The 14,324-nt window shown below is 42.1% G+C and overlaps 1 protein-coding gene and 1 non-coding gene across 2 annotated transcripts; both read left to right on the top strand.

Annotated features, from left to right (window-relative positions):
• The first annotated feature begins 344 nt into the window (after window positions 1-344).
• trnai-gau (transfer RNA isoleucine (anticodon GAU)) lies at window positions 345-417 on the top strand. Its single transcript has one exon. It is a non-coding gene; the product is annotated as a tRNA-Ile (tRNA).
• Window positions 418-3,338: 2,921 nt separating this feature from the next.
• Window positions 3,339-9,406, top strand: pkia (cAMP-dependent protein kinase inhibitor alpha). Its single transcript, XM_061839539.1, has 3 exons — window positions 3,339-3,626; window positions 5,498-5,688; window positions 8,150-9,406. Exons 2-3 carry the CDS (start codon window positions 5,526-5,528, stop codon window positions 8,221-8,223), a joined length of 237 nt encoding a protein of 78 aa, XP_061695523.1. The 5' UTR covers window positions 3,339-3,626; window positions 5,498-5,525; the 3' UTR covers window positions 8,224-9,406.
• The last annotated feature ends 4,918 nt before the right edge of the window (window positions 9,407-14,324 follow it).

Below are 14,324 nucleotides of genomic sequence, written 5' to 3'. Positions count from 1 at the left end.
TACGGTGGCTTCCGGCTTCTCCCATCACAACGAGTCATTCGTGTGATTTGTTTGGCCCCATTTTTTGTCTAATGGATGCACTTCCTGACACAAGCACTGGAAGGCTCCTGTGGCTGCATACGCTCTGGACTGGTTGTCTATCAATCATAAGGCACTTATATTCACACTCACATCCAGCCCCTTGGGAAATTTAGATTCTCTAATATTTAGTACCTCTTTTCGGACACCGTGGGGAAATAGCTGACACAAGCACGGTTATTGCATTCATTCTCCATACAGAATGGAGGTGTTGGATGAAATAGCAATTTTGAAAAGTATTGTCGGTAGTCATGGAAAAGAAAAGAGGCCCCGTAGCTCAGTGGTTAGAGCACTGGTTTGATAAACCAGGGGTTGTGGGTTCGTATCCCACTGGGGCCTCCACTCCCTGAGAAGGGTTGCGTCAGGAAGGGCATCCGGCGTAAAAATTGTGCCAAACATATGTGCGTTCATCTGAGATGACACGCTGTGGCGACCCCGAAAGGGACAAGCTGAAAGAAACTTACTATTGTCGGTAGTCATGGTAAAAATTTTGAGATAAAATTAGTTTTTTCTAGGTACATGTACAATTCAAATGTAATAAATGTCATACATCGTAGTAGATTTCTTTCAGCGTATCAGTTATTTATTTTCAATATTATATATATATATATATTTTTTTTTTTTTACTCTGAAATCATAGTGACATTATCATATTTATGTCAATGAAACCACACCACATATCACTGGAAGAACACTACACCAACAGTGAAGTATTGACTGGCTGGATTTGTTTTCCAGCTACCAATTTGGACTTCTTACTCTGGAACAGAAGTAACTTTTTTTCCCCACACAAAACTACCAATAACTTGTTAAAATGGCTGAAAATGAAGTCATCCCATCTTTTAGCATCACAGTGACCTAAATCATTCATCCAAATAATTGAAAATAGCGTAACCAGACCAATATTACCACAACTACTTGAGCGCAATTTTAAGTTTTAGTGTTATAAATCAAGCTATTTTGTCTTGTAAAGGGGCACCACATCTCTTTTGATCTATGAAACTTCAGGACAACGTGACGACAAACTTTGCTTTCTTGTTATTTGAAGGGTCCTACATGAATGAGATAAGAATTATTGATAACAGAGATCATTTTTCAAATCCAAACATACTACCGAATGAAGTAGTGAATTTTTACAGAAAATTTTATAAGTTTTAACATTGAAACCTATAAAGGAAATAATTCAAGAAAAACAGAACAAAAACAAATGAATGGCGAACATTGGCAAAGGAGACTGACTTCTGGTATAAGGGGGGAATGTGGGTTCCTGTTCTCACTCATTTAAACCCAAATATGCACTAAGATGTATTTTTATTATTTTTTTTTTTACTTGGATTTATGTGTGTGGAACAGACTTTCAGCAATAAGCCAGTTGAGCTCCCGAATGATTGGCAGGTCTGGTCCACACGGGGGAACTGGTGGATTTCTTGGAAAAGGAAGAAGGGAAAAAAACAAGAGCAGGAAAAATGAAAACTCCCAGACAGGATGGCTGGAGCCCATATGTTGCTGTTAGAATATGTTTGGAGCGGACGTGTGGTCCCCGCTTTCTTCCCCATGGATTTAGCTCAGGCAACCACAAGCCGCACACTGGGCGGATGCCTCCAGGTACGGGTCCAATGCGTCCTGGTCACCAAGTGGTAGGAGAAGGGGGGTGCCCGGACTGAGCCAGTCTTCGGCAAGTTGGTCGAACGAGAAGGCTACAAACAAAGGTACGGTGTACGTAGTACAAAGGGGATGTCAGCCTTTACGGCCGGCTGCCATAGGGATAGTTCCCCCGTTTTTACCTGGACTCGGTGACTTTGTGTCAATCTTGACAGTCATTTTAAAAGCAATCGATTTAATGGTTTTGTTGGAATCACAAGATTGTGATGTATAAGACTATTGAATTACAACTATCTGATGCATGCGGAGTGTTTTGCAGGACCACGGAGAGTTCCAAGGAACGCCAAGACTCAGTTTTCACAATAAATGTTCGAGGAGTGTGTGTCGCTGTGAATGTGCGTGTGTGTGTGTGCGTGTGTGTGTGTGGTGTGTGTGTGTGTGTGTGTGTGTGTGAGAGAGAGAGAGAGAGAGAGAGAGAGAGAGAGAGAGAGAGAGAGACAGAGAGAGAGAGAGACAGAGAGACTTGTCAGCGATTCCCCGTGGCGTTCCACAGAACTCAAGGGTGTTTCAATCGCAAACATGCAGCACAGGCCTTAGGGAGTGTAGCACTGTCTGACCGCTGAGGGACCGCTGAGGGACACGCCGGCCATCTAAAGATTACATTTTCTTTCTTTCTTTCTTTCTTTCTTTCTTTCTTTCTTTCTTTCTTTCTTTCTTTCTTCTTTCTTTCTTTCTTTCTTTCTTTCTTTCTTTCTTTCTTTAGGCGTTTCCACAGCAACATTACAACACGCAACACGCTAAGATACACATTCTGTTCGTTGTTGGTGATGTAAATATGGCGTTTCACAGATCAAAACAGATCATTTCTCCACTATGTTGTATATTGCTCATCTACTGAAAACACAATTGCATGCATTTACCAAGGTATTGCTTGTCAACGATATTTCACATACTAGATCATATGGTGAAGACATGCAGGTTATTTTACTGAGTGATAAATGTTTTGTTCTGTTGTTGTTGTTTTTTTTGGGGGGGGCACATGGGTTAATTACTAATATCAGCTTTTCGCGAAAGTATCAAAGTAACGAATACTTACTTGCATACTAGTTTTACTGTGCATAATTATCTTGTTGAGTCTTAAATGAGAAGCTTGTATCTACTCTTCAGTAGCTTGGTCATGTCACTAATACGAGATTTTGGTACCAGATGTTCCAAACAAGTAATTCAGGGTGTTGATCGCCTTTTCCCCGAAGTCAGCTGGTACAGGCTTCGCACCCCACCACCATGAAGCCATATTGAAAATGAATTGATGGAAGATGTTTCAGCTTTCAATTTTTTTTTTAAATGATTTCCAGTTTTTTTAGTCGTCATGATCATTTGTGGTTGCAACAGACTCATTTTGTGGTTTTGAAACATATTGTATAATATTCCCATAGATTATGATTTTTTTTATTTGTTCGTCTTCAATTTATTACTTTTGTCATGCAAGCATATAAACCTCCGTCATCTCTGGTTTCTCTCATGATTAATCTTGCCTTGTTTTTTTAAAAAAATTTAATCACCAGGTGACTGTGAATGCAGCATCAGTCTCTGCTTCCAGTTTCCTCTCATCCTTTGTGCCTTTCATCCAATTAGCGCTCTGTCTCGGCGTACTGACAGCTCATTGGCTGGGAAGGAGGAAGACGTGAAGACGGGGAACTGGATACTTTGCTGGCAATCTGTTCTGTGGCTAATGACATTATTATTTCGTTATTTTAGTTATAGCGTTAATATAGTCAGAGTTACTGCTACATATTTTTTTTCATTGAATGTTCTTTGAATATTGTGTTTTTTGTTTTGCCCATTTTGTGCTTGAATGACGGTAGAATATGATGTCGGGCCCGTTTTGCTGTGCAGCCGCTGAATTCAGCCTCTCACCGTGCAGCTGAGCTGTTACGAGTCCGACGGTAAGTGGGAGCTTCCATGGGACACAATAAGATGACGTCATTATGAATTGGGCAGTATTATCGCGAAATCCAAAAAAAAAAAAAATCTGGAATGAACTCACTCTTCGGAGCATAATAAAAATCTGATCATTCACCATTTCAATCGTTGATTTACTTTGTATTAACTTATATTTCATGAAAATGTGGCTTCCCATTTTTTGTCATCCACCCAATCCCTTAGTTTTTCGCATTTTGGCATGGTAACAGTGGCTAATTAACTCAACTTGGAGCAAAGACTCGTCGGTTTGAAGTGCATGTTCATTCTTTAAAAGTTCATTCTACACAGTGGAACCATTATTGGACTCTAAAGCAGTGATTCCCAAACAGTGTGCCGGGGTACATTAGTGTGCCGTGAGCGCTTTTCAGGTGTGCAACGCCACACTAATGCTATACAATGCTATAGTTGTGCTATACAACACTTGTATAGCAAAATTGGAAGTTATCCAATTTTATGTAATTGCTAAAATAAAATGTATTCCAAGAAATAATGTATCTTTATTCATCTATTTATGCCAGTGAGGCAGAATGACAGACAGAACAAAAAAAAAAAAAAATCCTCTTCTATTAGATGGCAGGAAGTACATACAGTAATTAACCGATCTATTTTTGGTGACAATTATTTTTGTTGGTGTGCCGTGGGATTTTTCAATTGTAAAATTGAATCGCCTTGGTTGGAAATCACTGTTTTACGTTATCTTTAATGTTATATTTGTTTAAAAGAAGATGTATGTTAAAGAAGTCTACAAGTCACACCGACAAGCCATTGCATTTTAAATGTGCAATACTGGTAAATCATTTGAGGCATCTCGTGAATTTTACGGAAGTATAGAGCTGCCAACACCAGGAGAAAAAAAAAGTATAATTCAGTTTCATGTTGTAAAGTGAAACATTTCACATTTTAATGTGATAAAAGAATCACAGTGAATGACTGGTTAGCACATCTTCGTATTTCTGAGTACTGGGGTTCAAATCCTGGCCCTGCCTGCATGGAGTTTGCATGTTCTTCCTGTGCCTGCGTGGCTTTTCTACAGGTACTCCAGTTTCCTCTCACATCCCCAAAACATGTATTGTAGGTTAATTGAAGACGCTAACTTGTGTGTATGTGTGTTCAAATGCTTCTTTGTTTCTGTGTGCCCTGCAATTGGCTCTAAACCAGTGCAGGGTTCAGTCCCCGACTCCACCTCGAAGATATCTGAGATAGGCTCCAGCACTTCCCGACCCCTGTGAGGATAAGTGGCTCAGATGAAGGATAGATTTCACATTTAAAGATTATAAATTTCCACATTTTAACGCGTGTAACCTAAGTATTGACTTTGGTATTCGGCTTATCAGAATGAAGCAACTTTCTTTCAGTTCAGGTTACTATGGAGTTATGTTTGTCTTTTTCATTATTAAATGTTTTTAAACACCTGACCTTGTTGATTTATTTATTATTGTTACAGTAGTGTAGTAGCGCAGGGTAGGTGCACAACTAGTAATTCTGATTCAGAAGAAACACCAGTGAATTAAGCCTGAAGGAATTGCTTCATTTTTCAGGAATTCACAAAACAAAGTGAAAAGTATCACATTATAACTTGATAACTCATCACATTAAAGCATGAAACTTAGCACATATGAAGGAGACGTTTATCACGTTTTAAAGTGAAGTTCATCACATTAAAACATGAAATTTTATCATGTTGTAACATCATACTGAACATACAGTATTCATGAAATGTATCAAGTGTAGTACACTATCATATGATATTGAACTTTCTTTCTTCTGGTTTGGCAGCAGTAAAATTTACCAATGATTATAAGTATGGAAAAATGCACATCTGCTTTTCTTGTAGGTGTTGCTGTCTGAACGATGATTAAGCGATGTCTGATGTTGAGATCACGTACGCCGACTTCATCGCTTCTGGCAGGACAGGGCGTAGGAATGCCCTTCACGACATCCTGCAGAGTCCTACGGGCCCTGAAGGCCAAGATCTTACCCTTACCCTGTCCCTATCCCAACTTCACATCAATGCAGGAGGGGGAGGTAAACTTGTCAAATTGGCATTATCTTTTGCATTTGAAGATGCGTAGAAAGAAGCCCAAAATTCTATTCAAGTAAGAGTAGTGTTACTTAAGTCAAAGTAAAAAGTAATCCTCCAAATAATAAGTTAAATTAATTAAGTGAAAAAAGGACTTAAGTGATGAGTAATTGAGGAGTATCTTTAGAGTAAATTTAAATTTTAATAATTTGTATGAACAAAAAATATTTAAAACTCAAGCATAATTACGCAGTGGAATGTTGGTTGACCTCTGATTTGTGCAGCTTTTTAAACTGTTTTTCCCCCAGTAATCAATTGGAAATATTTGCTTCTAGGACCATCACAAAATTGGTTATTTTAATGTTATGAGTAACATTTTCTGAAGTCTTCCACAGTAAGATGATTTTCCACATGATGTTATGGATGTCGCACTTCTTAATCTCAAGTGGGCTGGACGGACCAGCACATTTGTGCCCTAATATAAGATAGAAAAAGGGACTGTTACAATTTTGGGGTGGAGGGAGTAGATATGTGGAAAATATTCACATTTAATGAGTACTATCTTGTCACAATCACACCTAGGGGCAATTTAGAGTGTCCAATTAGTGTTGCATGTTTTTGAGGTGTGGGAGGAAACAGGCACAGGGACATGCAAACTCTACATGGGCAGGCCCGGGATTGTACCCGGGACCTCAGAAACTGTGAGCCCAATGGTTTCCAATTGCTTCACCGTGCCGCCCCAAATAATAATAGCAAAGGGAATTTCAATAGAAATCAGCAATTTCAACAATATTACGAATCAGTGTTTTCATTTAATGTGCAATTTACAGATTATAGTACTGTAGATCGGCAGACCCTTTCTAAAAATATGAATATTTTAGAAAATCTTATTTTCATAATTCCATTCCAAAAAATTCAACTTTCATAGATTATTTAGTCAGGGCCCACAATTTAACTAATTTAAAAGTATTTATTTGTTTTGTTAACATAATTTGGTCTTCCAGCTCATAAAACACACAAAATCCAGATTTCAACAAATGATACAATGGGAACTTTCCAAAAAGAGCGTGCCGCAGTTGTCTCACTACCTTGTAAATGTGTGTGTGTATATTTATGCAGATATACAGTGCTGTAAAAAAGTATTTGCCCCACTTCTGATTTCATTTTTTTTTTTTTTGTATATCTATACAAAGGTTTCATATCATTCTACCAACCCAAGGAAATACAAAATGCAGTTTTCAAATGACAGTTCAATTTCTTATGGCAGAAAAAAAAAATCCAAACCTTTCTGACACCCTGTGAAAAAGTAAGTCAGGAAGGGGACGAATACTTTTTCAGGGCTCTGTGTGTGTTTTTATATATCCATCCATTTTCTTAGCCGCTTATCCTCACGAGGGTCGCGGGGAGTGCTGGAGCTATCCCAGCTGTCAACGGGCAGGAGGCAGGGTACACCAGCCAATCGCAATCGCAGGGCACATACAGACGAACAACCACTCACACTCACAGTCACACTTAGAGGCAATTTAGAGTGTCCAATTAATGTTGCATGTTTTTGGGATGTTGGAGGAAACCGGAGTGCCCGGATAATATATATATATATATATATATATATATCCATCCATTTTCTTCGACGCTTATCCTCACGAGGGTCGCGGGGAGTGTTGGAGCCTATCCCAGCTGTCAATGGGCAGGAGGCAATATATAATTTTGTTTTTTATTAAATTATATCATAGAAAAGTTCCATCTAACCAACCTCTTTTGAATAAAAGCTGTTGAATTATATTTTGCAATTTTCACTGTCTTAAAAGTACTTCTCCAGGAGGCATTTATTCTCCCAGAAATGTAGTGCTAAGTTAGTATAGCATTTGATATCAAATGTGCTTCCTTTGCTCCTGAAGGTTGGAGTTTTTGAGCCCTCACAAGAACATTATCGGGTATGAAATGCTTAGTGGCAGCCAAATTCAGAACAAGCGACTCCAAAAGAATTCCAGTGGCAAAACTCAATTCCTTTGTTTTTGTTTTACACTGAAGACATTTGGGTTTCAAATCAAAAGATGAATAGCAGAAAAAAGTTCAGAATTCCAGCTTTCATTTTATGGTGTACACATATCAGGACAGAGGACCTTTTATTTCAACCCACCCACCTTTCGAGTGGTATGTGGTCATTTAAGTGGTCGTCAGGATGCCCTCTGATCGACAAAATTAGCAACAACAGTTTCTTTTGTTGAAAATTGTAGTTAATATTGTTCTGTCCCCATGTACTGGTTCAGGACCATGGGCTGTATCTTGGACACCCCTACGTTATATGTTCCCAGTCGAGCTTTGGAATTGCCAATACAGTCCTCATATTTTTAAAAACTGGAAAAATACGTCAGCTGTTCCAATTCTAGCTAAACTGCTGCTGTTTTGAAAGGATGCCACAATTTAGACTGTGATGGTTATCGAATATCTTTTTCTTGCTCACAGATGCAAACGACGCCGATGACACCCAAAGCTCATCCTCCTCGGCTCAAAGAGAGGCAGCGCAGAAGAACAGCTAACCTTCCACAGTCACTCCCTGGTGAACAGAACATTGGTGCATTGATTCCTGGCCTTGTTGGGTCCAAACCCTCTCTTCACACCTGTCAGGTCGCTGGAGGCTAACGGAATATTGAAGCATTTGCATTATCAATACTACTGATGAGACTAGTTAGTAGCAAGTCTCTCTAAAAGCTAAAGTCCAGTGTGGAGGCAACAAACTGGAATATGCACTTTGCTCTCACGCCTTCTGTGCACGACAACAACAGACTTTACAGCAAGTGCTTTAGAGTTCAAGTGAAATGAGAGGACATTGTAATTTTCTTCATTTAGTGGATTAAAGTGCAGTGCTAAAATACTGATTGGGGTGAATGAAAAAGAGAGCCTCTGTTGCTTTTGTAGTTGTGCAAGCAATTTGTGAGCCCACTGAGATGTGTTAATGTAATGGGTCGCAGTGGAGCTAGCATGTGTGTAGAGGTAGTGATGCTGATAGGGATTAAATTGCTAGTTAATGGCGTGTGCTTCCTTGAAATTGACAATACTGTTCAGAAAATTGGAGCATATGTAAGCAGGGCTGGAAACACATACAAACTTGTCCACTGTTCTGTGACTAAATTGGACTGTCATACACTCTTTTTTTTGTGATAGATCGAGTTCAAATCATGTAATTAAAACCCAAACCATTTAAAATACAAATAATCACTTGTGAAACATATCACATCAAAAACAAAAGCCAAGCTATCATTTATAAAAATGTTACAATGACTCGTTTGTTTAATTTCTTTTTTTGCTCGGTGTACAATGAATTATTTACAATTATTACATGGAAAAATATGATAACTTACTCAGAATTGTAGGCCATTGTTGTTTTGAGCATTTCAAACACAACATCCAAATACGATCAAGCAAAACTGTGAACAATGCTTTACGGATCGATCATGCAACTTTGACTTCAATTTATCCCCCACTCGTCTGAGTTACCATGGATACAATTTTAGTCTTAATTATTCAATTTACCAAGACGTTGGGCAACTCGATTCGTGAGCAAGTGTACGAAATTAAGTATCCTGAATTCATTCAAAAAGTACCTGTGTGGAAATTATTTCCAGTGGGGTTGTAACATTAGGCAAATACGCACTAAACCTCGAATACTTTACTAGTTTGGGTGCACCTAGCCTATACTTTATCAAAGTAGGCACATCCTTGACAACGCACATGCTATCGAGAAAGCTTGGTATTGTTCAAACAGCAATGAAAGAAAAGAAACCAATTGAAAATGAGACTTCTCATTTATCCATCCATTGGCTGTGCTGCTTATCCTCATTGGTGTCACTGATGAGCCTATCCCAGCCTATCTCTTTGGTTGAGAGGCGGGGTTCACTCCATACTGATTGGAGGCCAAACGTAGGGAACATTTTAACAAAAACTATTCGGACTCACATACACTCCCAAGGTCTTTATAGTCAATCATTAATTATCTATTCTTTTACATTTGATAGCTTATTATTAAACTACATGGCTGGAGTGTGAATTTGAACCCCCAACAATAGAGCTGTGAGGCTAACCACTTGTCCACCGTAAGACTATTAAAAATAACATTACAAGAATGCATTCATACAAATTTAAGCCTTAGCCTTGTTGACACCCTTATTTTCTGCAGTTTAGTTTCTATCCACGCCTTGCCATTATATGAAGACATATGGGAATCAAAATAAGTGTCTGTCATTCAAGAAAAAAACCCCACAAAAATTCAGTTATTGTGCTCAGTCAGGTAAACACAGGGAGGGAGCAGCTTAAAAACAGCACGACATTAGCTTTTTTAGTTCCTGTACAGTATTAATCATTACTGAAATCTTGGTGGTTCAGCGTCACTTAATGCTTTGTTGGATCACATGCCACTGAACTTACACACTTGGCCTGACAATGTGATGATTTCACTGCTAGTACACACAACCTTAAAAGAGGTCTGTCAGGGTGATGTGGATTTAAGTCCAACAACCAAACAACTAGTTTATTATTAGGTGAGTTTCTTTCGGCTTGTCCCGTTAGGGATCGCCTCATCGTAACATCTCAGATGGCACAGTTTTTACGCCCGATGCCCTTCCTGACGCAACCCCTCTTGGGGAGTAAAGGCCCCAGTGAGATATGAACCCACGACCCCTTGGTTTACCAAACCAATGCCTAACCACTGAGCTATGGGAACTCTCAAACTCATTTATTGTTATTTATAATAATTATATATACACGCAGTTTAGCTTTGTCAAGTACAAATTTACACCGTGTCTCACCAAAGATTTGATGTTTTTTATACTGTGTATTTATTTTTGTGTTACACATCGAACATATACAAGACAAAATGAGCAGTTGTGGGGCATGAAATAGTTATTATACTGTACGACCCATGCTATACTTAATACTTTTATTCATTTTGCATAAAATTACAATCATGCATGTATGAATTAGTGAAGTTAACAGATAATGACAGGTTTGTGCTCTTGCCATAACTGGGCTCCAGTTTCCTCTATTTTCATTCTCCATCCATACATCCATTCTGCTTAGTTAAATACTGTCCTTTTGCTGAACAAATTGTTGTCGTCTTGGTTATTTGCCACTGAGAACAGTACCAATTTACTCTTGTAATGTTTGCAAACGAAAGAAGTGCATTCCTCAAAACATGAACCACATTCCTTGAACGTAGATAATTATGCAATATTGTGTGGAGCTTCCAGTAGGTGTGCCATGTTTGTGTGAAAGTGTCTATTAGTTCTTTCACAAAGGCATACTATATTATATTCCTGATACAATGCGTGGTAACGGATACATCCAATAATTGACTTCCACAAAGAAGCATCGTGCATGTAGTTTTGAAAATGTATACATTTAAGAGTGAGTGTATTTACTGTCCAGTTTTACAAACTATACTTTCCTCGTCATGTGAATAGTAATAGGTTGGTATGGCACTCCTCCAATCAGGTTATTTGTACACGACTACCATGTGACCATTGTGACGACACTGTGTAAACTCAGCTATTTATAAATCACCTTTTCGGAATGTGAGGTGCATGTGTTTGATAAATGTCTTAATTGTATATTGGTTGTAACCTATTTTCTACACCTTATGTTGGTCAAGGTAAAATAAATGACTAATGGCAGTGAGATTTGGCAGTGCTGCTTTATTCCCATCCCCATTGATCCATCCATTAACTGCCAGTTATCCGAGGTCAGGTCGGGGGCAGCAGCCAAAACAGGGAAGCCCAGACTTCCCTCTCCCCAGCCACTTTGTCCACGTCTTTCGGAGGGCTCCTGGGACGTTCCCAGTCCAACCAGGCCCCGTCCTGGTTGCGTGTACCCAGACCACCTAACCGGGGAGGCATCCACGGCACATCCTAACCAAATGCCTGAGCCACCTCATCTGGCTCCTCCTTATGCAGCAAACCAGCGGCTCGATTCTTAGAGCCTCCTGGCTGACCAAACTTCTCGCCCTATCTCAAAGAAAGACCGGGTACAACCTATGATTGTGAGAGGCGAAGATAGTGGCTTGATGAAGCCATCTGGATCGCATAATCTTCTACCTCCGAACCTCCCTCCACAGGATTTCCCGAGGTATATGGTCAAACGTCTCCTCAGAGTCCACAAAACACATGTAGACTTATTATTTTCTAAACTTCCATGCACCCTCATGGATGCTGCAGAGAGAGCAGCCAGTCCACCCTTGAGCCCTCAGGGTCCCAGGACTCAGTCCCCAGACTATGCTTCCTCCAGGGAAGGTGTTTTGAGAAGGTCTTTGAACTATTCGGCCCACAGATTTACAATGTCCCAAGTTGAGATCACCAGTGCCCCATCCCCACTACACACTATGTTAATAGTACACTGCTTCCCCCTCCGAATGGTGCACCAGAATTTCATCAAAGCCATCCAGATGTCATTTTCTATGGGCTCATTCTACTCCTTCCATAATGGGGTTTTTCTTTCAGTAACCACCAAAGCTGCATTTCACTCTGCCAGCCTGCACCCATCAACTCCCTCTGGAGTCCCACAAAGACGCAGGGAAGCTACCTATTCTTCTACAGCAGTGACCCCCAAGCTACCTGTACCAAGGGGCAAGTAATCAGTATGCCCACAACCTTTCGACACCTCTCACCGTGGGCAACTCCAGAATGGAAGAGAGTCCAACCCCTCTTGAGAACATTGGTTTTTGAGCCCCTAATGGATGTAGAGGTCAGCCCAAATACAGTATGCTCAGTTGGAATTTCTTAACCTCACACACCATCTTGGGCTGTTTCCCTGGTAGAGAGCTGATCGCCTAACTTACACAGCACGCAACCACCTTGGCCCCTCCCACAGGTGGTGAGCCCTTGGGCTGGGGTAAAATAAATATTAATGCTAAAACAGAGATGTTGAATGCTCATTTCATATTTGCAGGGAATTGAATTTGGGATTCAGTAATCACTGTTACGACCCATCGGAACGTAAGTAGGACCCAAATGCAAGGCTCGGAAGATGCAAGGTAATTCGGGGAGAAACGTTTATTATTCCTTGGTTGGGGATCGGGCAGGCAGTCAGGTGCAGCAGCGGTAGATGGGACGTCGGGCGAAGAGTACAGGTGAGCGAACAGGCGGAGGTCGGTACACATGGGTTGACGATCAGGGATACGGAAGTACTCGAACGGGGCATGAAGCTCAATGATCTGGCGTGGACCAGTCGCCATCGGGGTCATATAAATACACAGGATAATCAGCCCGCCTGAGGCGCAGGTGTGCGCCTCCCAATCAGCGCAACCGCGTGGGCACCCGCACAGCCCGGGCTGGAGTGGCAGGACCATGACAGTACCCCAGCTCAAAGGCACGGCTCCCAGACGTGCCTAAACGAAAGAAACAGACAATTAACACAGGCAGGGGTGGGCGGAAGGGGGGTCCGGAGGAGGGCACGCCCCCCCAGTCAGTCGAAACTGACACGTGGGCGTGTCTCGGGAGCGGGTGAGTTCCAACTGCCGCGTGAGCTCTGCTCGGAACAACCAAAACCTCGATGTGGGAATGGCGAGGAGGCGGATCCGTTTCCAGAGCTCCGTGCGCTTGGCGAGGTGGCGGGTCTGTTCCCACTGCAACGTGCACTTGGCGAGGTGGCGGATCCGTTCCCACTGCAGCGTGAATCTGCGTCAGCAGCGAGTTCGTCGCCACATCAGCGTAGCTCGGCTTGTTCGCCAGTCCTTGCCGGACCTGGGCCGTGACAGCCGCCAATTCGGCGCTCTGCCGCTCTATCTGTGCCCGCATTTCGCGGCAGAACACCTTGTGATTTGGCGGCTCCTCCTGCCTCTGGGCTGGCCGCTTCGCCACCAGCTGTGGGTCTGCCGGTTTCGCCGTTGCCGGCGAGAAGTGGGAGGACGGTGTCTTAGTCTGCGCGCAGTGGGAGGCACAAGGGAGCGCCCGGCCGGGGAGTCTCCTCTGGCCGCCAATGCGGAGGTCCCCGGTAGATGGCCAACCGGGTTCCCACAAATGGGTTAGTGTACTCGGACCTACCGGCCGAAGACGCTCAGGTGCTGGAAATGCGGAGAGGTGAAACAAACTGACTGGGATGAAAGACCGGGCAAAGAGATTCATAATCAAAATCATCGGAGTCGTACTCAGGCAGCCGGTCATACAAATCAAGGTCCTCCTCATATTCCGAAAAGTCAGAGTCTAGAAGAATATGAGGAGCCGGACGGGTCGTGGTCGGGATGTATTCATAGCTCGCTGGTGGAGCATAAGACATGGAAGCAGAGGACGTCAAGGAGCCTACCCGGATCGGACAGGCTTGGTCCTCCGGCAGACGGTCTATCTTGCGTTGGTCCCGGCGACGCCGGGTCTTTCCTGCTGGGTCCTGTTTTGGCCAGATCATTCTGTCACGACCCATTGGAACGGGAGTAGGACCCAAATGCAAGGCTTGGAAGATGCAAGGTAGTTCGGGGAGAAACATTTATTATTCCGTGGTCGAGGATCGGGCATCCAGTCAGGTGCAGCAGCGGTAGATGGGACGTCGGGCGAAGAGAACAGGTGAGCGGGCAGGCAGGAGGCGGTACACGGGAGATCGATCAAGGAAGGCAGAAGTGTCAAGGGAGTCAGGATTAAAGGGTCGGTCGGAGAACAGG

Source organism: Syngnathoides biaculeatus, chromosome 13, assembly GCF_019802595.1.
Source record: "Syngnathoides biaculeatus isolate LvHL_M chromosome 13, ASM1980259v1, whole genome shotgun sequence".
NCBI classification, from domain to species: domain Eukaryota; kingdom Metazoa; phylum Chordata; class Actinopteri; order Syngnathiformes; family Syngnathidae; genus Syngnathoides; species Syngnathoides biaculeatus.
The sequence above is the reverse complement of the archived record's forward strand: the minus strand, read 5'-3'. Positions and strand labels throughout refer to the sequence as shown.

Coding starts and splice junctions, on each gene's coding strand:
- pkia (XM_061839539.1), top strand. CDS start 5,526: ATGTCTGATGTTGAGATCACGTACGCCGACTTCATCGCTTCTGGCAGG. Junction 5,689..8,149: donor CATCAATGCAGGAGGGGGAG/GTAAACTTGTCA, acceptor TCTTGCTCACAG/ATGCAAACGACGCCGATGAC.